The 25,449-nt window shown below is 33.8% G+C and overlaps 1 protein-coding gene across 2 annotated transcripts in view; it reads right to left on the reverse strand.

Moving 5' to 3' along the window:
• Positions 1–1,027: 1,027 nt before the first annotated feature.
• MMUT (methylmalonyl-CoA mutase) overlaps positions 1,028–25,449 on the reverse strand; it is a 45,343-nt gene continuing 20,921 nt past the window's right edge. For both annotated transcript variants that reach the window (XM_072642407.1, XM_072642406.1), the window contains exons 6-13: positions 23,399–23,647; positions 20,508–20,619; positions 15,829–15,944; positions 10,801–10,916; positions 8,785–8,916; positions 7,523–7,670; positions 5,051–5,218; positions 1,028–1,522 (exon numbers count right to left, since the gene is read on the reverse strand). In XM_072642407.1, the coding sequence (XP_072498508.1) occupies positions 1,394–1,522; positions 5,051–5,218; positions 7,523–7,670; positions 8,785–8,916; positions 10,801–10,916; positions 15,829–15,944; positions 20,508–20,619; positions 23,399–23,647 (1,170 nt within the window). In that variant the 3' untranslated portion in view covers positions 1,028–1,393. The remainder of the gene's footprint in view (positions 1,523–5,050; positions 5,219–7,522; positions 7,671–8,784; positions 8,917–10,800; positions 10,917–15,828; positions 15,945–20,507; positions 20,620–23,398; positions 23,648–25,449) is intronic.

The raw sequence follows: 25,449 nt of genomic DNA on the forward strand, positions 1-25,449 counted from the left end.
ATGGAGCCAATAATGGGAGGAGCTTGCTGAATGGGTGGCGCAGGAAGAGCAGAGCTGAGAATGAGGCAGAGCTTGGAGAGAGCAGGCAGGCACAGCAGATCAGAGCACAGCAGCTAGTGTAAGTGACAGAGGGAGTAATTTTGCCTAAGGGAGCTTGTTTGTGGGAAGGCCTGAAGGAGGGAAGGCTTAGGGATGGCTGTGCTCCCTCCCTGTACTGAGAGATTTCTTTGTTACTATGATGGATTTGGCTTTCTGGTATCTGAATAAATATTTTGGTTTAGTCTTTGAGAAAGAGAGTTTACCCTGGAAATACACATACATATCCATAGGGACTGCTGTGGATATTGTATTGGTGGTACACATCCCCAGCTTTTTTGCAAAAGTGGAGGACTACAGATGTGGAACATGCCATAGAATGTAACAGGTTTTCAATATGTTGATTACTTTTTATGACCTTTCCCCCTCTTTTTTATTCCTCTTTATAAGAGGAGGTGCAATACAATGGAAAATTTAATGAAGTAAAAACTAATGTTATCAATATTTTAATGCTTTACATCTGTATGGCATCTAACCATTTACAAAGCATTTTCACATATATTAACTTTACTTGATAACAAATGGCAACAGAAAAAAAATCTCTGAACAATTTTTTTCTACAATGTTATAGTTTCTAATTCTGATTCTACTGAATTCTCTACCATAAGATTATTCAGTATTACTCAAAGAATAGCAAAATCTAAGGATTGGACTGGCTTTCAAAGATAATCTGCTACTTACAAATGATGGATCAATTCCCTTTATAGCAATCCTGACAAATCATCTAGTCTCCTACGTACAGATCTCCAGTGATAGGAGTCCATTCTTTTTTTTATCAACAACTTGGTTTTAGGAGGTTTTTCCTTAGATTGAGCCAAATGTCACCTCAACGTAAAATTCCATCCATTGGTCCCAAGTATTGTTGTACTATGTAAGTGCCCTTCTTCAGAACTAAATCATTAATGATGAAATCAAGATCAAGACTGGTAAATTTTCCTTTTTGTGTGAAGATTTATTACGTATGAACACAGAGGGATCAATGAGAAAAAGTAGTTCAAAACAGAATAATTTAAATATAATTTTAATTATCCAGGCTTTTTGGTAGAATCTTAAAATATATTTTTATGAGAATTAACAGATTTTCACATGTAAGATGAAATGTATATATCTATATATGTATGTATCTCTGAAGCATTCTATAATTTTCACAAGTAAGGTTTTGGATTTCAAAACTTTCTCAGAAAGTACACAAGGCAGCATGTGGCATGGATCATTTTTAAACATGTCTTATTTTCTCTTCATTAATCAAGATTTAATAATAGAAATTTGACAACACATTAAGACCAAATATTTGATATTACATAGATTGTTGCTTCTTTTCCAAGGATTTCTCAATGTCATCAAGCACCTGAACCGCAGCCTTTGGAATCCGAGTTCCAGGACCAAATACGTTGGCAACACCAACTTTGTACAGAAATTCATAATCCTGTTGAGAGAAATTTTAAAATTCAGGGAGCAAAGAAGAGACAATTCATTCTAATAGTAGTTTGGTAAAGGTGGTAAAGAACATTAAGGAAATAAGGACCATGAATACATTGTTTCATCTCTGTCCTCAGTATTTCAAACCTATGTTTAAACCACAGTAATCATTCATTTTGATTTCTGTTACCTTTAACTTATCTTGTGACATTTGCAATTGTTCTATAGAGCTAAGAAGATAGCATTTTTTTTGCTCTTTTGTATCCCCAGCACTTACCACAGTGCTGGCACATAGTAAGCACTTAATATTTATTAATATTTATTGACTAACTACATAAATATTATTATTATTCTACAGCTCACTTCAAAAGTAGTTTCCATAAAGATCTTAATCTGATTATCTCCAAAAGTCTCCTTTTATTTCTCATGCAACTTCGTGGAAGTCAGATGAAAAAGAAAATCATTCACAGAGTACCTCTAGGTTTGTTGTAAAAATCTGATGTTGGTCTTCTTTTATCGGAAGGGGATAATTTTCAGTTCTCTTAGCCGTAGCTCTTTCCCCATGGTACTCAGTTTATTTCCAACACTAATTAATATTAGAGTTAAACAATCATATACAGGAAAAGATAAAAAGCTATTTTCTGAAGGAACTTAAATTTATAAAACTTATGGGAACATAACTAAAAAAACCACATCTAAAGAGAACTTAAAAGATTTTAAACAAAGACATCAATCTCCCTTTCGTTAGCTCTTCTCCATTTTCATTATGGTCTCTGCATGACTGTCAAGTTATTTTCTTTAATTCTGACTACATGGGGCATTAATTAAAACCTTTAAACATAGATTTTCATCATGGTAAGTCCTAAGGTAGTGTAAAATTCTTTAGTTGTACCATAACTCTGTACTTTTAAAAAATAAAATATTGTTTGAAATCCTACTGAAGTCTTATACTAGTGCCTCATCATGGTGTCCTGGGTTCTCAAAGGCTAAGCTAGTGGAATGTAGACTCTGACAAGTCAAATTAAACTTCCTTATGCGGCCTTATTTTATGTTCTCATGTCACTAACACTAAGCTAAGCTTCTTGCTCATTTATATATTATTATCTCATTTCACAGCTTGTGTTTTCTTTGCTGAATTTCCTATATATAATGAGGGAAAGGTAAATTATATAAATGAGGCAAAAGCAACATTTGACTGTTGGAATCTTAAAAGAGTCTAAGGATAAAGGAATGGATTGTGGCATGTGTTCTCTTTTTTCAGGGTAACATGTCATTTCTTTTTTCCTACATTCTATTCTAATACAATTACAAAAGGCAGCTGCATAGCTTCTGACTAGGACTTCCTCCATTCTAGCCAATACCCCACATACCATTTTGGCCTACAGAAAAAAAATAGTCCTTCATATCAAGCCACTTGAAAATAGAGTGAATATGAAATGTAGCAAGGGTATGAAGAGCATGTTCATTTTAATGTGATATCTGCTTTCTTAGAGGAGCTGATCAGAACTAGAGCAGATTTCTTTTGACTATGTATTGATACTCTCCAGAACACCCAAATCTCCTTTATGTTCTTCAGAGCATGAAGAAAGCTTAGGCACAGTGTCAGCATGTTCTTATAAAGGAGAAGGAAGCTATTTTTCACATTCTTTATTCTATACAGAAAGGATTCTTAAAATGTTCAGAGTATCTCACCTAAAATGAAAAGAGGGTCAATGGTTTGGAATTCCTTGTCAACTAAGTACATACTCCTATGTTTAGCTTTTAAAGCCCTTGTATCAGTAAGCACCCCAACATACACATCTATCACAGGTTCTTAGATCTGCATTCATAAAAGGAAAGCAACTTTCAAGGGGTTAATAGTCACTTTAATCAAACATATATATCATTCCTTTAACCAAGTACACATATCATTCATTTAGTTCAGGGAGTCAACACCCTGAACTTGAAAGAAAATACAGAGAAATTAAAGAACAACAGACATGGCTTCCTCTGCTTGAATTCAACAGACAATTGGACCCCAAATGCCTGACCACAGTTACCAGAGAGGGAAGCATGACATCTGGGTTCTCAAAGCTGGGGGCTCCTTAACGGCTTCCCAGAGTTCCCATTTGGCACTCAAACCTTGTTACCAAAAATTAAGCCCCAAAGTAAAACCTCAACTCAGAGTATACTTTTTTAGAGCAAGAGGGCATCACAACCCTTTGACCCAATACCTCAACAGAAAGAACAAAAAGTACTTGGGACCCTCCTATAAGACAACTCCCCTAATCAAACTTCCCACAATGGGCAGGCCCATCAGTGGGTGGGAAAGATCTTTAATCACATTAAAGTAATTAACAATACAAATACATACACTTTCTAGTTAAAGAAACTCTTGTTTCTGTACTTTACTCCTTAAAGACTCTTGATTGATAGAGGCAAGATTCAATCAGAGGCACTTGATTAGATTAAAACAAAAATAGCAAAAGATTCTATTTGGATTGTCATCACAGCCCTAAAAAACCTGGTCTCATTGGACATTATTCCCCTTCTCATATGCTGCAAATCCAGCCAAAATAGACTTCTCTCTGTTCCTCACTCATGACATTTTATCTCCCATTTCCATGCCTTTGGACTGAGTGTCCCATGTACCTGGGATGCATTCCTTTCCTATTTCCATTTCATAAAATCACGCTCTTCAAGTACGATACAGCTTGGGTATCATCTTTTGAATGAAGACTTTCCTGATTCCCACCAACTGGCAATGACTTCCCCCCCAAAATTACCTTGTATTTAACTAGTTTGAATATATACATATATATATATATTTGTATTTATTAACTTTATACTTGCTATATGCCTGTGCATATATACATACATAAAGCACACAAACATATACTTGTTTCCATTTGAATATGAGTTTACTACTGAGCAAAGATTATTTTATTCTTTGTACTTGTACAAAGTGCCTAATATAGTACTTTGCATATGCTACGTGCTTATTATTTGATTGATTGATTCAAATAGGAAACTAATTCTTTTGAATGTAGTGAAAATCTCATGTTGCAACTTTTTTAATATAAGTATTTAGGAAGTCAGTTATTTCAGAAACAAAGCAGAATTATATTTTACATTTACAAGCCTTGGTAAATTGTCAAAATAAGTTACATAAATAAATTAGAATGTAACTTGATATAAAATTATGCTATTGACTTCTTTTGGGCTCTGTAGAATGTCATGTAAAAGCATTTGTTAAGAAATTGCTACATGGCAAGCACTATGCTAAGCACTGGAATAAAAATAGAAAAGCAATAATACAGTTTCTGCTTACAAGGAGCACACATTCTAATGGGAGGAGATAACACCTACAGCAAAGTTCCACTGCATTTGACCTAACAGTAAAATCCTCAGGAAACCCTTTCACAGATTTACTTCCACAATAAATTTGTTCTTCAATAAAAAGCCTATAGTAAATATAAGAACTGTATAAGAGTTGTCTTTACTAAGAAGTCCCATCCACATAATTTTACTTAGAACAGATAGGAATGAAGATTACCTGAGGCGGTATTACTCCTCCACATACTACAAGAATATCTGGCCGTCCAAGAGCAGCCAACTCTTTGATGAGATCTGGAACCAGGGTTTTATGACCTGCCGCTAGTGTACTCACACCTACAGCATGAACATCTGCATCCACAGCCTGTTGAGCCACTTCCTTAGGAGTCTAAACAAATAGAAAGGCGGTAAATCATTATTAATTTTAGGTAAAGATTTTTAAAAGTGATTATGAATGGCATATACTACTTAAACAAAAATATTACAAAACCATTTTCTTCCTTGGAAAACCTTGAGTGGATTAAAAATATTACTCATAGTAATGGCCTGGCAACAGACTAGATAGAGAATTGACCTTGAAGTCAGGAAGACCTGTGTCCAAATTCCTCCTCTGATGAATATGACCCTGGGCAGTTTACCTAACCTGCCCATGTCATAAAACTATATAAGCTGCAGACAAAGGCCTAATTTTTATTGGAAGAAGTTTCATCACCCTAGAGTTCCTTATATCAGTGAAATCACAGGTCTAGTACCTAACCCTACTTAACATTTTATTAACTCAAATTCAAGTTACACGTCATATTTCAGGAGCATGAAATGACTTAGGAATAATATCTTATGAACTCAAATTTGGTTTAGTTCACAGATGAAAACTCTACCAATCATATTAATGTTCTTCAGAATATTTTCCCTAAAGCTACCTTAAGTGCTGTTAGGAAGGCAAATAGTTTAAGAATAAATCAAATGAATGAATGAATAAAACATTTATTAAGTGCTTTTTCAATCAGTCAATTTCTAGTCAATAAACATTCACTACGTGCCTATTAGGTTGAAGGCACTGTGCTAACCACTGACACAAAGAAAAGTAAAACCCAGTCCCTGCTTACAAGGAATTCACAGTCTAATGGTGGAGACAGTATGCAAACAACTATGTACAAACAAGCTTTATATGGGGTAAACTGGAAATGATCAACAGAGGGAAGGCACTAGAATTACAAAAGATCAAGAAAGATCAAGGTAGGTCGTGAAGGAAGCAAAGGCAAGCACTGGAGTTATAAATACAAAAGACATCCCCTGTCTCACATAAAGCTCACATTCTTATTGAGGAAATGCTTATAGAAGGTTTCAACTCAAATTGAGGAAATGCTTATAGAGGGTTTCAACTCAAAAACTTTCAAGTCTGACTCTGAAAGATTATTCCTTTTTGGTCAGAGGCAAAAGCAAATGGTAACGTCTCTTTTTAAACATCATATCCACTGATAAAACTGTATTAGTTACTGATACTGAACCATTTGATAGTGTTAAGGCCTTTGGTGACAAAAACTTTCTTTTCAGAGTCTTCAGTACCTATAGCTATAACACCTGCAGGAAAATTTTTGCCAGGCTGTATCTCCATGGAGGGCTTGCCTCCCAGAATGATGCTGCAGACACTGGCCTACAGGCACTGCTATTTTAAAGACTTTTAGGTTCAGTGTCCTGGGCTGTCTCCATCAGGTCTTCCTGGCTCCAAATATGGCCTCAGGTGAGTGGCATCCTGAGGGAAAGAGAGGAGGAAGTATGTGCCAAGCAAGTCAAACCACCACCACCACTTTGGAATAGCAGTGCTTTCAGGCCAGCTTCTGTAGCCATCATCCTGGGAAGGAAGCTTCTGTGGAGATGCAACCTGGCAAAATGTACATAAACATTCAATGTCACTTAGACAAGAATGATTATTGCCATCTTTCTCCTTTTCATTATTTTTGGATACAAAAACCCCAGAAAGCCTAGGTAGCACATAGAGAGAATACTGAGAGAACCTTCTGGTTTTTATGTCCAAAGAAATGTGAAAGGTTCTATAGATGCAGAAGTCTGAGGGTATGTATAACGTGAGGCAAAGTCAATTTTATGCTTAAGCAATAGCAAGAAAGAAAAAAAAAGCAGTCACATGGCAAAATGAGATCCTTAATATTAATCTTTGCTAATTACATAAACTTAGTAAATATCTTGAAAACTGAATATGAATTAATATTTATTTCCAAAACATCTGATTAGAATCACAACATTTTAAATTTGTATAGAACGTTAGCTACTTCTTACCTGAGCCCCTAATTTAGTAAGAAGGAAAATGAGCATTAGAAAACTGAAGATGACTTGCTCATGGTCATGTAGTTACTAGTCAAAGAACCAGAATTAGAGTCCTAGTCTAGTCCTAGACTGGAGTCTGATGTTCTATTATATCCTACTGCCTTCCCAAAAGCACAAGTAACTCAGATGCAATTAAACCATATTGAATTTATCTTTGAATTCTTATCACTATGAAATTTCATTCTCTTCATCCAAAAACTGTTAACAATTCATTAGATACTTTATTTATAACTTCTGTTGATCGGACTCTTACCTTCATTTTCTTATAAAGAAAATTTCCTCCTCAGATTTTTAACTCTAATGCAAACCATGGTATTCTTTTTAAATTTTCCTAGTATTTTTTAGGTACCTGAAAAAGTGGCCCTACATCCACATCAAAGCCAAGATCAGCAAAACCTGTAGCAATAACTTTTGCTCCTCTGTCATGGCCATCTTGTCCCATTTTTGCCACAAGAAGACGAGGTCTCCGTCCTTCACATTCCATGAATTTCTGAACCCTAAAGAACAGTTATAACTATCTTCAAACTGATTATTCAATAGTACAATATACAAATTGTGATTTATTATCTAAAATCTTTCAAATTTATTAACAGTCCTTCAACTGGCTATTAGTAGGTTGATGGAAAATTTCAATTACTTTTTTTCTTTACAGCAAGAAATTTCTTTTTGAAATCTAAACAGTTCCAGGAAAGTTTGAAAGGTCAGACTTGTATATTTTGGAACACAGTGATCTATTTTCATCTTTGAGAAGATCATGGATATGCAGGATAGGGGAAACAGGCAACTTGAAGACTTAGATATTATCCAGCTGAAAACTCATTTACAGATGAGAAAACTGAATTTTTTTTCTAATTTAAAATTATTTCTCTAATTTAAAAAAGTCAAGGCATTTCTCTAAAGTCATGTAGCCAGTTGGCAGAAGAATCTGAATTATAACTTGACTTCTAGGAGAACACACATCAAGTTAACTCAAATCAAGAAGTATTTATTAAGTGCTTACTTTGTGCCAGGCATGATACTAAACACTGGCAATACAAATTCAGGCAGAAAGAAATACGATCCTGCCTTCAAGGAGCTTACACTCTGATAGATGAAGATAACATATTAAAAAGGGAGCTGAAAGAAAATGTGGCAAATATAGGGGTACAAAAAGACCTGAGTGAACAGTGTATCCAGCCTAAGTTAGATTCTCAGTAATTGTATATGGGGGGTGGAGGGGAGAGGAGGTAGGAACTGGAGGAAGGGAGACAGGCTGTCACATGACACATTTTATAGAAAATGCTGAGTAGATAGGTGCTTCATGGATACCATTTGACCATAAAAATGAAACTTTGAGAGGAAACTTTTAAATATATAAAGAGAAAATGGCAAGACAAAATTTAATCGGCTGGCAAACATGAGACAAATAAAACTGCTGAGTTTAAAAATGTAGACACAGAACCTCATTAACATTTCCTAAATTTCCATAAGTTTTATGGGCACTATTTTATGATTTTTCAATATGTATGGGTCATAGAGCAGACTGTCTTTGCTACACATGCTTATCTATGGTCTATTTCTGAGAAAGCAAGACAATGACTATTAGATATTTGAGAAATTTCAAATTTTTACCTTCTAACAGCAAGGGCTATTTCTTCATTCTCTCCAAATTCCTGGCGGTATGCTCCACTTACCAATCGATCACTAGCTTTATGTTCACCAAACACTTTTTTCATTGCATCTGTTATTTCTCCAACTGTACATCTAAAATATACAATGAAAGGTCTTAATATTTCTGATTTCAGAAGATGGGAATATTTACCATAAAACTGAACGCAAGTTGACAATAATCTTACTGCCTACATAAAAAAGATAACTTGAAAATGATTCAAATGATCACAAAAATGATTTAATCAAAAATTTAAAAGTATATAGAACAAATATATTTTTATTATTCATTCTACTCAATAAACTAAACACCATAAAACTGAGAGAGAATATTATATAGGCATTTTTTAAATTCAAGCATTTAAGGATTATAAGGAAAAAAGTCATTCACTTCAAAAAAATTTTTATTTTTACCAATAATTATATGAAATTACTTGTTAAAATAAATAATTTTCAAATTTCTTGAATGAAATTGCTTGAAATCGAAATTCTACATTGGTCATGTACCCTCTCTTGCTTTATTAGTTCAATTTAATGTTAATCAAAATACTAAGCTTATAAGGAAAATTCTATTAGACATATCTTTGAATCATACAATCATACTTTGAAAGCTAGGTGTTGGTATGACAGTATGATAAGTTAGTTGCAAATTAGATTAATAGATAGATATTACTGTGCAAGATGCATGGAGCTTTATAGTAAATTCTAATATGATGGAATGATGGGATAAAGTTTGGTAATAACAATCTATGCTCTAGTGAATGTTTATACACATTAAAATTCATACATTATTTCATGAATTTTGACAGTTCTGCCCAAGAGACTCAGAGTGATAAAATAACAAATATGCTATAGGTCACAACAAAAAAAAAGATTCAGAGTACAATGGCAAACTACATTAACCTTCAAGTGAACTTCTATTTCTCTAAGAAAGAGGCACAAATCCCTAGATTTCCTCCTCATACCAACTTTGAACAACTTTAATAGTAACTTACTGATTTATCTCACAGCAGAGTTCATTGTTTCCTGTATTTAAAAAATTCACAGAAAAATGCATTGCAATTCCCAAGGCTAGGTGACATTTTAACAAAAAAGTAATGTAGGTTTTTGGGGTCATTTCACTAAACTCTCCTATAGCTAACACAAAATTGAGTTAAGAAACTGAACTCAAAGATTGCTTTCTTAAAAGAATGTAAATGCTCATATACTTTCCTAGAGTGTTAATGCTAAAAGGGACCCCAAAGATTATCTAGTCCAATGCTCATATTTTAAAATGAGGAAACTGAGGAACAGGGAAGGTGTTTACTTGCCCAAAATCATAAGTATTAATTATTATTTTTTCTTTTACTGGTCCTAGGTATTTTCCACAGAAATGCAGCATGATAAAAAACTGATAAGCTATCTTTCTATGTCAATAACAGGGGTGCTTTGGACAAATGCTCAACCAAGCTCTTGGACTGAAAAAAAACTCAAAATATGCCAATGTATGATATGTAGCACACATTTCTAATCTTCCTGTTCTGGCTGATATGGTTTACAAAGAATGAGCTCAGTAACAAAGGGCCAAAAAATTATCACTTGTCAAGGGAGCCATATGGCTAAAGGTACATCAAGGCGACTGGAATAATTCTGGATCACATACCTGAAATATTACAATATGACCTACAAACTTTTTCAGGCCAATGAAATAATTTATGATACTATTTTCAAACGAATTTAACTGTAGCAAAATGCAATCTAAAATTAATATCTTATGCATTCCACCAAAATTACTGTAAAAATGCTTCATTATGAATATTTTAAGCTCCCCAAAAATAGTTATAAGAAACAAAAAAAAATAGTTTTGGTTTCTTTTATGTTCTCTAAGGGTCAATTGATATATAGACTTCTGTTTTATTTAATGAATAACTCCTGTAGTTAAGAATGTTCTTGTAAAACAAAAGCATATAAAAGTGAATCTCCAAATTTACTGCTACATACCTTGCTCGGGCTGCTTCTACTGCAAGATGCAGGATGTTTCCTTCCCCTGTGGCAGCACAAGCAGTGAGTGCAGCAAGACAATTTTTAGCTGCTTTTTGATCTCTGCTAGCTTTTACCTTGAGGGTGAGGTCAGAAAAAGGTACACATTAGGCAAATGTAGAGCACAGCAGACTTCAAGAGAACCAGAGAGAAGCCATGTGGAAAGTTTCTCCTGATTTCTGTAGCAATAAAGTATCATTAAGAGAAAAGTAAATTAAAGAAATGGTAACCAACTATTAATAATTACTAATTTAAAAAATATCAGTGCATATACATATATATGCTGGGGATGGAAGCTCAATTCCAGGTGGACAGTCTCGGGCGGGTAAAGGTGGGAACTTCTAAATCTTAGAGTTCTCACGAGACCCCCCCAGGAAACGACTGGGAATCGAGGTGAACCGAGCTATCTCGTGTATTTCCGCCTCTTCCCGTGAGAGACTTGATGGGAGAGAGCTCTCCCCGCCCTCGAGATTGTCCCGGATCTGGGCACACTATTGTTATCTAACAGCACGGTATTCAGATGGAAACTATGCTGCTGAAGAGTTTAAGTAGGATCAGGAAAGCCTGAAAGCTCTCTTGGGCGGAGGGGCACGGGGCGGACAGGACAACAAGGCTCCGCTTTTCCTCTCTCCTCTCTCCCCTCCCCCTCTCTCCCCACTTACACTTCTACTTCCAATCTCTTATTGTAAGATCTTTGCCTCCTTGGGAGATTCTTCGCTCCCTCCTAAGGAAGAATTCCCCTGCACTTGTAACTAGACCCTGAAATAAAGCTCAACCCTTGTTCGACTCTGGAACGTCCTTTCTCTCATACGAGCATCCGGTTTGGCCAACCGAAGACCTCCGGTAGAGGTAAGGGAAGACTCGGGTAGCCCTCAGGCCTCTAGGCCTGGCATATATACACATATATATACATACATACAAATATAAGTATGTATAAACATATATACATACACATACATACACACATTGGTACTAAAGTCACATAAATAGAAGAAAATCACAGAAATTATGGTATAAATAGTACTAATTCATTCAACTGGAAACCAAAAAGGAATGATAAATAATGATATCTCCTCTAGTATGATATGATTTGTATTTGAATGATACAAACACACTGGGATAAAAATGGACACTGGACTGAGTGTTTCAAAGATATGCTAAAAGTGAAATAATGGGGAAGATTAAATAATAGACTTTGAAATGACACATTTTATAATATTTAAGAATTACCAACAGTCAGTGGCATTGGTAGTTACATTCCCTGGGTTACTACAAACTCCTTCTGCTTTAAGATAGCAAGTTTAAAAAAAAGAAAAACTAGAAAAATAAAATATAAGCCAACTGTATTTCAGAAATACTTAAGAAATAATAAATAGTCAAAAAGCCATTCCACAAATGACCATTATCCAATGACCACGGATAAAAAGTTCTCAAAAGAAGATACTATTAACAGGTGAAAAGTTTCTTCCAAATCACCAATAAGAGAAACACAAATCAGAACAACTCTAAAGTTTCACCTCTTTGATAGGAGCAATATCTATTACGTAGGCTAGGCTAGCTATTTTCTTTTATTTACCCTAAAAGGCAGGAAAATTTTCTCTGAGACTTGACTGTCTCAGAGAACTAAAGCCTTAGTGCAGCATCCTAACTACTTAAAGCACTGACATGCAAACTAGGCTTATTTTTTCCTTAAGTGGGCAGGGAAACTGTCCCTGGAGACTTAATGGATCACAAGAGAGCTATAATGCAGTAATGCTTTTCAGTCTTGCAGAATATAAAAGGGCAACCCACAAGGAGTCATTACCCGTCAGACTTGACAGATGTCCCAAAGCCACGTGAGTCAATACGCTTTTTGACCCCATATGTTGCCATATGGAGACAAACAGGGCTGAGCCTCCCTGAACTAGTGTTATATTTTTTTGAATATTCTTTACATGTTATGCCTAAGTGCATCTCCTTTTGTTAACTGCAAGTGTCTCTTTTCATCCTAATCCTAAATCTGAATCATCAGATCAGCCTAAATCAGGCAGGTATAGTCTACAAAAACCTCATACTCAACAAACTAGCAAAGCAACAAAAGTGGGAAGTCACTGTTGGGGTGGTCTACAGCAAGAGAGGCAAACTAATACAATGCCAGAAAAGCTGTGAATTTGTTTGAACAATTCTAAAAAGCAATTTGAAATTATGATTTTTAATAAGTGACTAAAATGTTCATATTCTTGAACTCAGACAGTACATTGTTTGGCATATGATAGATCCTGAAGAAGAAAGACAATCATATACTCACCAAAGTGCTTACAGCAGCACTTTTTTGTGGGAGCAAAGAAGTGGTAAAGACGTGGTAGTAAAAGATATGCCCATCAATCAGGGAATGGCTTAACAAATTGTGGGACTGAATATAATGAAATACTATTATACTGAAAGAAAAAAAGAAAATGAAGAATTCACAGATTCCTGGGAAGGCTGACAAGAACGGATGCAAAGTGAAGAATGCAGAAACAGGAAAATGGAAACAACAGAAAGTAAATGTGAACACTGAATGCAGTAATATAATGATCAAGTTTAACTCAGGAAACAAGAAGGAAAAAATGTACATTTCTTCCTTCTTTGCATAGGTGGGGAACTGTGGCCACATGCTGCCAGACTTAGTCAATAAGTTGGTTAGTTTTGACTAAACTGAACTGAACTTTTAACTAAACTGCTTTTTTTCTTTGTTCTTTGTTGCAAGGGAGAGATGGATTTCTTAGGAGGGTAGGTAGGAAAAAGATATTTAGAAATGCAGGTGATATAAAAAAATGGATATAATATTTTTAATTAAAAATAAGTCAAAAGTTAGGAGCTCAGGACTTCTTTTCATACAAGAAATCCTCCAATATGTCACAATGATGTTCCAGATCATGCTCTGCTACCAACTTAGCTGAACGAAGTCATCTGGACCACACTTTTGTCCCCCAAGTTTCAGTACCTGCAAAATATTCTCATTTCAACATAGCATCTTCCTGTATCAATTGTTTAAAACTTTGGTTACTATTTTGATAATTATTTAGAGAAGTAATTTGTTGTAGTGTAGTATACAACATTGGAATCAAGAGGCCAAGGCTTGAATACTGGATCTAACAATTAGTAGCTACGTGATTCTGAGTAAGACACTTATCTCTAACTTAAGTTTCCTCATTGATAAAGCGCTAAACAAGTCTCTGCTACGCAGAAGGATTATGCTGGGCATTAAGGATATCTGTACAAAAATGAGGAAGGTCCTTGCTTCAAAGAGCTTACATTCTACCGAAAGGAAACATATACACTTCTTAGGAAGTACATACAATACGTGAAGAGATAAACAGAAATTTAGCTTTTCCTCAGTTTTCCAAGAAGATAGTTGTTTTTATTATATCATCCACAGAAACCTTACAAACCAAATGTAAAAGCTATGATAGGGAGAGTTAAAAGCAGTTTTAGAAAGGAAAACAGCAAAAACTTTAGGAGAAGAATTCTAAGGCATTTATATGCTGTGACTAAATTCAATCCTATTACTTTCAAGCACCTGCTTTACAATATTGTCATTACTCCTAAAATAGATTAAGTTGCATGCTAGTCACCTCATGTGAAAGATTCCAACAGCAAACAACTTGGATTAAACTAGTATAGAGACTCAACTATTCATTTCCTTCAGGAGGTAAATCTTAAGACAAGATCAAAGTCATATAATCATCGAAAGAGGGTTGGTGGTTGGTTACAATTATCTGATCTCCATGTCTAAAAGGGAAAAAAATACTTACCTAAATGTATTTTCAAAAACAAAACAAAAAACAAGTCAACTTAAATATCGTGAAGCTGTGAATGAGAGTACTCAGTTGAAAAATAGTTTGTATTACAGATTAAAATAGTCTTTAATTAGCTGAAAAATATAGCATTATTTTTGACTTTGCTATTCTGATCATTACAGTGGTGCACAACAATTCCAAAGGACTCATGATGAAAAATGTTATCAACCTCCAGAGAGAAAACTGATGAATTCTGAGTGCAGACTGAAGCACAATTTCTTTTGCTTTTGTTTTTTCTTTCACAACATGGCTACTGTGGAAACATGTTTTGTATGACTTATATATACAATGGATTTCTCATTTCTTGTCCTCTCAATAGATGGGGGAGGGATTGGAAGTGGGGAGAAAATTCAGAACTGAAAATTTTTTAAAAAATTTAAATAATTCAAAATATGTAACTGTATAACATAAATAAAACTACAACATTAAAAAAAGAAAAATATTATTTCCAAAAGCAAAAGGAAATCAATGAATCACACAAACAGCAATAGACTCATAGGACTTATCATCATGTATAATATCCTAATTTTATTTTATTTTTAAAAAACTTATCTCATTGATGTCTTTCTAAATTACCTCAGTCAGATTTTAACTGGGGGCAAAGGGTCAAACATTTTGAATCATCATAGAGTTATTAAATTGGGAAAAAGGAACTGGTGAAGAGGAAGATTTGGTTCTCCCAACTAAGCAAAAAGCAGAAATTCAAGTTGACTAAACCTGGGGTATATTTATGAGGCTAAAAAGGGAGGATGAAGGGGATTCATGGATTTAAGATCATGTCAATGAAGGATTATACTTTTAAGGATTACGCTTTTTTATATTTAATGTAACTTGGCATGTCTTTATCAGAATTTGGGGTTAAAGAAAATCCCTAGCATTCTAGTTAAGATTAAAAAAAAAACAAAGCATGTTCACGAACTGTAGTTTATTAAGGGAGTAATTTATGAACAAAATAAAAATAATATAAGAGATTGCGTAGTTTCAAGTTGTCTCAAGGGCAAAACCTGAACTACAAAGTACTGTATATTTCTAAAATCTCAAAGTACATAAATAATTATAATATGCAGTACAAAATGCAGGATTCCTATATGATAAAGAATCCTTGGTGACAGTTTACTTGTGACAACAGCATATAATTTAAGTTAGTAATTTCAAGAAGTAGGCCTACCTTTTTAAGTTTCTCAATTTGCTTGTTACGAACAGAAGTGTTATCAATGGACAGAACATCAACGGGCTCTTCTTTTTCTAACTGGTACTTATTTACTCCAACAATTACTTCAGATCCTATTCATTTCCAAAGGTAAAAATGTAGACAATATTCATAAATAACCGTAGAATCACAACATTATTAGATTATGTGCTTGCTTGAGGTTTTCTATAAATTCTTTCACTTTCACTGAAATGCATTTTTTAAGTCAAAGAATTAAGCTCTGAGTAGCAGGTAGTTAGTTTCCTTTGGAAGTTAAACACATTAATACAGAAATTAGTTTTCAAAAATCTAAACTCAAGATAGAGGGTAAAAAGAAAAAAAAAATCACATCTACCTTTTAAAAGGTATCAGAGAACAAAAAAATATACAATAATATTCCTATTTTCTCAAATAATTGCAATTAGAATCATAGGTCCATAGATCTAGAGCTGGAAATGACTCGAGAGGACATCTAGTTCAGCCTTTCATTTTACAAATAAGGAAATTGGGGCGCAGGAAGGTTAAGCCAACTTATCAAAAGCTCTGAAGATAATAAAAGCTAGAGGTAGGATTTGAACTCTGGTCATATGACTAGAGCCAATGTTAAGGAGAGGAAAATAGATTTTAATGAACTTTGGATCTTTTGTTGAGCATTTAGAAGTTGCCAAATACTAAAAGGGTTCAATAGCAGCATCACAAAAATGGACACATATTCCTATTTTTGTGGCCATAAACAATTGTACACTGATTGTCCAAGTTCTAGGGCTGGTCTTCTGACTCTTCCTTAAACTAAGAGTCCTAGTAACTAGAATGATTAACCTACCTCAATTACTTTATCCCAGTGGTAAAGGAAATATTAGTAGTGTGGGAGAAGATAAAGTAAAAGATTTGGGGCAACTAAGTAGTTTATGAGAGAAATGATTATTAATAACTAATAATTTAGGGCGATCCAGGGTCCCCCTTTTTTTGTAAAGTCCTGATTTGAAAAATTCAGTCTCTTGAAGGACATTGCAGATAATGAGACTGGACTAATTTTCTTGTTCAGACCCATGGTAGGGTAGCCACTGTGTTCTTTTAAGGCTTGGATAGGGCAAAAATTCTTTCAACAGACTGCCCAAGGCAGGGGTTAATTTAAGAAATAGATAACTTAATCAAAGTTCAGGTCTAATCCATCATTGTAATATTCATTCTCACATCAACTGTTAACCAATCAGGGTTGATTCCCACCCTGGGGAACACCTATTCTCTAAAACGTTTTATAAACTATGAACCTGTTCCATGATTATCTTTTGGTCTGAGAGAGATCACCAAATGCCAGCATTATTAAATTATCTGTCAAACCTTTTTAAATGCCATGTTTATTTTAAAACTTTAAATAAACCACCTGATATTTAAATAGGCCTCTAAGGCTCTTCAAATAGTTCACCTTTATTATGTGAGCTTTACAACAAAATTGCTAAGCAGATCCTTTAAGCCATTTGATAGATGAAGAAACTAAGGCTCAGAAAACTTAAGCGAGTTGTTTTTGATCATTCAGACAGTGAGCATCTGTCAGTGGGGCCTGTATCCAGGCTTTCATGACTCCGAGTCTAGAATTCTATCCACTATCTGATGCGGCTTCAAATAGCTCCACTGATTTCAGTTTTGGCAAGTAAGAACAAAAAACAAATAAACAACAACAGAAACAAATCCCAGCTCTAAACACTTTGAAAAACAAGTTTAAATTTAAATTAAAAGTTAATACGTTCCATGTAAGCTACATTATATCTTTATCATGATACAAGGATTTATTATAGTCTCTATAAAATTTAGTGATTATCTAGAATTTACTTCAAAGAAATAATTATTTATAATTAACTTTAGGATTGCATTCCAGCTTTCCTGAAGAATGAAAGAAGAAAACAGCCAAAAGAAAATCGATATACAAATAAAATGGAAGACATCAAATTTCCTGTTGTTGTTCAGTGGATTATAGCTTACCAGGCCCTACTATCTTCCACTATCTCCCAAAGTCTGGCCCCAAGCTTATGCGCAGAAATCATATGAACTTTTATTTTTTGACTATAGAGAGATTATCAGTGACTAAGTTAAAGTCAACTCGTGTAAAGGATGAGGAAGTCATAGAACTTTATTATTATCTTTCTAATTCACTTCAAGCTCATTCAAATTCCTCTAACATTTATTATGTTATTGTATGCATACCATTATATAGTTAGGCAACAGAGAAAGTAGGAACCTTAGATAAGACACAATCCCTGCAGTAACGCACTAACAATTAGCAAAGGATAAGAAACAAACACAGAAGCTGTGATATGTAATATTATAGGATAAGCTCACGGAAGAATTGCCAAATAGAAGCGAGGACTCAGGGGAATGGTGATTACTGACTGAGGCTGGGATGAGGGCATCTGAATTGGGTTTTGCATGATGAGTAAGAGTTCAAAGAATAAGAAAGTAAAGATATTCTAGACATATGGAAGAGTATAAAGACATAAAGCTGCCTGTAATGTTCCATGAAGCTCAAAATCTACAATCCTAAAATTATTTCAACTAACAAAAACAATGTAAATTGTCCTGTTAACATGTGATACTTGTCAATTTACGTGATTAAAAAGGGCATAGAAATTGAAATATTTTTTACAGATGAATGCCCTACTCTTAGTACAATTGGTTTGGTAGTGTTTGGCCTCAAATCAAAGATAAAGATTTGATCATAGCTTTTTATTATTTTTTATCATAAAACTTAATCAAGTTCAGGGAAGAAGCCTAATTGAATGAAAGCAAGATTAAGTAAAATGAATGCCCCTTTGCTACATAAATTAATGAAAAACACTTATTCACTAACCTCTCTGCAGAAGTAATATGCATAGAAGTATTGTACATTGTATATATTTTCAGATTTTTTTGGATCTATTTTATTATAATGATTTTACCCTCTACTTTTTCTTGTTTGTCTTTGAAAAGTATTATTTTATAGTATAATATATGACATGGTTCTATGGGAGAATAAAGAGAGGGATGCAGGGAGGAAACTATGTTGATGTAAACAAAGTGAAAAAGAAATCAATAAAAACTTATTCAATTTTTTAAAATTTATTAAGGCCTTAGTATGTATCAAGTACTGACTATAGTAAATGTAGAGGACACAAATAGAAAAAGCAAGGCTTTGCTCAAGGGGCTCACATTCTAAATGGGAGAGATAGAAAACCCACTAAAAAATAAAAAGGTCAGTTTCTGGTGGATAAAAAGGCCTAGACCTAATAATTTGGCCTGGGTGGATGTGAAGACCCATGAGTCCAGAACCCACTTCATACGTGAGATAACAGTGTTAAGAATCTAAAGGACATAGAGATATAACATTTAAGGACCTTAGGGTACAGGGGGCTAGCAAATGGTATGAGCCTGGAAGTTCTCTATCTCACCAGAAGGAAAAAATATAATGACTAACGTCTCATCCAAGTGTTATGAGTAGTCAAGTATCCCTGATGGATTCTGGGATAGTTGAAGACAAGAAAGGGGGAGAAGAAGGAGAGCAAGGAGGCAGAGGAGCTTCTGCTGGGGATGGGACTTCCCTCCACAAGGCCATTCCTAATAGTCAAAAGAAGTATCCTTTAGCTTGTAAGGAACCATATCAAGAAAACCAACCCTTTGATTTTTTGTTCTGATTACCTTGGACCTGACCAAAAGAGTTAAAATACTTTTGCTTAAAGTGAGAGAAGAATTTCTTTTTCTATCTTTGACCAAACTAAGAGGGTCACTTTAAGAGGGATTAAAGAAACAGGATATGGTTTCAGGAAAATCTATGAGAGTGCACCAATATTGACATTTCTATTTTTCTGTTTGGTAAATCAAAATTTGCTAAATCTGAATTTTATACTTTGTTTTACTCTTGCTGCAGGAATTTGTCTTTTGTCTCAGAGTTACTAAAAACACATAAAAAAATTAATTATATTGAGAAGAATTTCAAGTAGCTAGAAATTATCCATTTGTATCTTCCTCCAAGCAAGAGGGAGTGTATTAAAAAACTGCATCTGTTAAGACACTGGCTAAAAATACAGAGTGCTTTTCACCTACAACCATGGGAACAATATACATGATGTCTAAATAATGTAAATAAAAGTAATACTAAAAGGTACCCCACTGAGATGGATAATCTTGGTTCTAAAGAACAAATGATGGTGGCAGCTAGCTGGTGCAGTGAATAGAACACTGGCCCTAAAGTCAGGAGGACATGAGTTCAAGTCTGTCCTCAGATACCTGACACACTTACTAGCTGTGTGACCTTGGACAAGTCACTTAACCCCAATTGCCTTCCTTCTCTCCTTCAAAAAAAAAAATAATGAAACACACAAAAACTCTCCTGCAAAAACTATACATTGTCCTCTATAAGGCTATAATAGTAGAGAATTGTGGCAAATCCCAACTACAGTTTTGTCAGTTAGTTTTGCTTACCTGTTCTTTCTTCTGAGGAATGATTCAGTGGGGATTAACAAATATATTAAGGCCAATAAAAACAAAACAAATTAAAGAAAATAATAATGATGTATCTGAAATGTGCCAAGAACAGAAACTCCTGTATCAGAATGAAAAACTAGCGACACATTCTCCTTAGAGGACAACAAAAGGCTCTAGATATACAAGTTTCCATTTCACCATACCAGAATCTATCCTGGCTTGTCTCCGGGCAGCACACTCTTCAATTCGAAGTTTAGGGATTCCTTCAGCTACAGCTTTGGCCATTCCACCCATTTCTTCAATTTCATTAATAAGCTGAAAGGGCATCAATATAATTAGGAACATTTAGTGATATATAATAATATAATCATTTTAAAATCAATTCATCAAATATTTTAAGGTTTGTTTTGTTTGTAAAGGGTTGTCATTTTCTCTACTTTTTTTTTTTACGTCTTCAGTGCTAATAATATCTTGTGAAAGAATACCTGATATTATTTTTAAATTCCTCATATTTGGGACACACTGGTCAAATCACTTAACTGTGCATATATTACCAAATCATTTGAAAGTTGATTCTTGAAATTAAGGTTTAAAGTCCTTTTAACTTAAAAGCCTAGGTTCTACTCAATTAATAATTTTAAAGAGATAGAAAAAAAGCATGTCCTTTAACAAATATTTATTGAACATGTTATGTGCAAGATACTTGGCTAGCTGCTGACAGACTAATAAAACACATAATCCTTGAAGATAACTAGTCAAATAAGTACCCTGATACTATTTAACTCTTTTAAGTTGCTGATCTTTTTAACCCTAAAAGACAATGAAACTAGTTGATTACAACTTTTAAAATTTTACAAAATATTTTAACCATTTTACAAAAAAAAAATTTCCTAAACAACTCAAGATAATACCAAAGACATTATTCACTATAACATAACTTTAAGAATTGTTTTAAAAGTCATCAGAGAAAATGCCAAAGTATCCCAGAAAATATAAAATGTCAAATTAAATTACACTTAACCTCAGAAATCACATGTAAAGGCAAACCTTGACTCAACATAAGCAAGACCTTCTTAACAATTAGAGTTATTAAGAAAATGGAATAAGCAGTCCTGGGATGTAATGTATTACCTGACAATGAAGTTCTTTAAGCACACACTAGATAGATGACCACTTGTCAAGTATATTGCAGATTCATGTATGAAGAAAGGGGCTGACTAGTTGACTTTAATCTATGGACTTAGTGAAGAATAAGAAAGAGTAGGGGAAAGCTAAAAAGGTTCTTGCTCCTTTCTAATTCATAAGATTGAGGGTGAGGGGAAAGAATAAAGCTTGGGACAAATTTTAAGATTAAAAGTCTCTGATAGGTTGCTATTCAATAAACCTAAAAGCCCACTGAAAGAAAAGGGAAAAGTTTGCCAGAAAATAGGCTGAGAACAGCATTTCAAGTAAATGTATCAAAATAAATTTCAAATGAATAATTTAAATGTAAAAAGCTAGAAGATAAAAAAAATTAAAAGGGAACAGAAAGTTATCTCACAACTGTAGATAAGAGAAGAATTTATAAGCAGGCAATAGGATAGAGGAGATTATAAAATATAAAGTAGACAATTTGAATTCTACAAAATTACAAAGCTATTGCAGGAACAAAATCAATGTATAAAAAAGAATTAAATAATAAGAATAAAAAAATAAAATCAGAAAAAAACTGGAGACAAAAAATAGATGTGTGATATGTGTGTATTTATAGATATTTGCATCAAATATATGTATGATAAAAGTCTGATATCCAAAATCTACAGGGAATTAACATTAATCTTTAAGACTAGGAGCTGTTCCCCAAATGATAATCAAAGCATATATATGAAATTTCTTCTTTTTAAAAATCATTTATTATTCTAAGTAATTAAACATCAAATAGAATGGACATTCTCAATATACACAGTACAACAGAATATGAGGATTATACACAAAACCCTAAGTGTCTATCATATGCACTTTGCTTTGCTTTGCTTTTTAAATACACAGCTAAGATTAACTACAAATTACAAAGATGTTCTGCTTGTCTGGCTTGCTTTTTTGGCACTCCTGATGAAGATAGTTTTCAAAAAAATTTTTTCAAAAAATAATAATGATGTAAAAGTATACAAAATAACTAACAATCAGATAATTTCAAAATAAAATAAGTGATGTATAATTTCACACCTATTAAACTGGCAGAGATGGTAAAAACTGGAAAAATTAAAAATTGAAGGAGCTGTAGGAAGACAGACAAATGAATTCTCTAAATGAAAGACTATAAATCATCTAAAAGTACTGAAACTGGAAATTTTGTGAGAAGAAATACTAAATTGTTAATATCCTTTGATCTGGCCACCAGTACTAGAGTTATATACCATGGAAACAATAATAGGAAAGGTCCTGTATTCAAAGCAAAATATTGATAGCAATCAATGCTACACATAAATTGTGTCAAAAAAAACCCTGGAGAATGGCTGAGATAGTAGCATATAAATACAATGAAACATGACTGTACCATAAGGAATCACAGATATGAAGAACTCTGATAAACCTGGGAAGTGCTATATGAATTCAAGATAAAGAAAATGGAACCAAAACAACAAGAGGACACAATGATTACAAAAGTGTAAATCAATGCAATACTAAAAGGCATTAAAACTCAAGTTGAGTATAGGAGTAAATATTAAGCTCCTATTATTAAAACTGGAGCAAATATCCTTTCTTTTAAGAATCAGTAAACTAAAAAAAGTAGAAAGTGATAAGAACTGTCACTAGGAATCACTATATTTCAGTTTTGTTTAAATATTTTTAGGGGAAGATATTAAATTTGGGAGGAGCCTGTTTACTAAAAAGTGACCGTTTTGCAGCAACAAAACAGTCAAAATGACATGGCAAATAATCATAAACAAACATTCACAGAAGGAAAATACAATTTACTCTTTTAGATACACAAGAGCAATTCTAATTTTCTTTTGCTACTTTGTTTAGAAGAGTGTACAATCAAAGTTAGAGAGTTCATCTCTCATACATTCAAAATTGCTAAAAAGTAACAAAACCAAAAGAAGGAATTTACCTTCAAAGCAGCATCATATACATCATTTGTGAGAGATTCCATCATATACGAGCCTCCCCATGGATCAGCTACTTTGGGAATCCCAGACTCTTCTTGAATTATGATCTGAGTGTTTCGGGCAATTCGAGCACTTTTTACTGTGGGCAAACCCAAGGCTTCATCAAATGAATTTGTGTGCAAGGACTGAGTCCCTCCAAAGACCGCTGCCATTGCTTCTACTGTAGTACGAATAATATTATTGTAAGGATCCTAAAGGGGAAAAAAAAAACCTTTAACCAGACAATGTGCTATTCCATTTTCTACTTTCATGTTTATGTTTCAGCTGTGATATGATGAAGCACAGAGTGATACATATTATATTTATAGAGCATTCATTCTCAGTTATAAGGAGTTAACCTCAGGTCAAAAACTAATCAGTAGAAGCAGCAGGATTATAATTAATAGCCTACATTTCTAATTTATTATCTTGTCACTTCTATAAATGTAAATTTAATTTATACAGACAGATTTTATTAATATATGTTTTCTGTATAGACTTAGAAATGCTTCTGGTTGTTCAATATTTATTTATATTATTACCCCAAATAAATTAGCAATTCTTCAAGTCAAGGAAATGTGCCTACCACGTCAACAGACACATAGTAAGCACCAAATTAATGTTTATTAAATTAAACTGAAGACTGCTGTATGTCAACAGACAGAGAGTAGTGATAAAGTTCTGACTTTGCTACCAGTTCACTGCATGAACATGAATGAACTAACTAATCTCTATGGGACTCCGTCTACTGCCTCTTATTACAGATGAAAAAAATCAAATAATGTCTACCAGCCTCTTCTTGCACCAAATTTCCATGACACAACACTCACAGACATAACCTCCCATCTCCTACTTCTGTCCTGTTATGCATACTTTTCTCCATGTCTGGAATTTATTCCCACCTCATCTGTACTTCAAAGAGTCCCAAATTTCATAAGTAGCACTTTAAGGCTTATAAAGTACTTTATAAATATCATCTGTCATATCATATTCACAACAATATTTTTAAAAAAATTTTTTCCCATTTCACAGATAGGGAAATTGGAGCAGATTGAATTTAAATGACTTGTCAGGGTCACAAAGCTAGTAAGTGTCTGAGGCTGGATTTGAACTCTAATCTTCTAAGCTCTAGGTCCAGCATGGCTCTATATCATGTAATTTGTAAAGCAGGCAGAGTGGAAAAGTTCAGAAGGGTGACACCTATTTAAATGGGCTGAAAGTAAATAAATTATCCTAAAAAATAAAAGTTCCTAAATTGTTTCTATTTATGCATTTTTAAACTGTTCTTTGTATAACCATATGATAAAAGTTTAGACAATTTTCAATGACAATTTTGAATCCTTGACATAAATGGGTTATATTTATTTCAATGTTTCTTGATCTTAACTTCATATTAGTGACACATGCTACTTCAACCTTCAAGACAATTCATCAAAAAATTCATCAAGGCAATTCATCAAAAAAGCCACCTTATTGCTGTCAACCACAAGAGGGAGCACATTCCACTCATGAAGATGATAAAATGCAATATATTTAATGCTTGATAAAAATTAAAGTTTAAAAAAATACAAGTTTAAGTAACATTAAAGAACAAAAGTTCTCAGGTTTTTTTTGTTTTTTTCCTGGTCTGGGAAAAAATTTGGAAAAGCAAACAATCTTGAGGATCAATTACCTCAACTGTTGCCACTTACCTAGAATGACATTGCTTTGTAAGGCTCAAATGAGGTTAACATGTAAAGAAAGACCTTTTGAAACTGTAAAACACTATACAAAGTAGACTCTATTTTGATATATATCAATGAGATATTCAAGGTTTTTAAAATAAAACTGTGGCCAGCTAACTGGCTCAGTGGCTAGAGCACTAGGCTCAGAATCAGAAAGGCTCATCTCCCTCAGTTCAAATCTGGCCTCAGACACTAGCTGTGTGATTCTGGGCAAATCACTTAACCCTGTTGGCCTCAGTTCTTCACCTGTAAAAATGAGCTGGAGAAGAAAATAGCAAATCACTCCAGGA

Source organism: Notamacropus eugenii, chromosome 2, assembly GCF_028372415.1.
Source record: "Notamacropus eugenii isolate mMacEug1 chromosome 2, mMacEug1.pri_v2, whole genome shotgun sequence".
Taxonomy (NCBI): Eukaryota; Metazoa; Chordata; class Mammalia; order Diprotodontia; family Macropodidae; genus Notamacropus; species Notamacropus eugenii.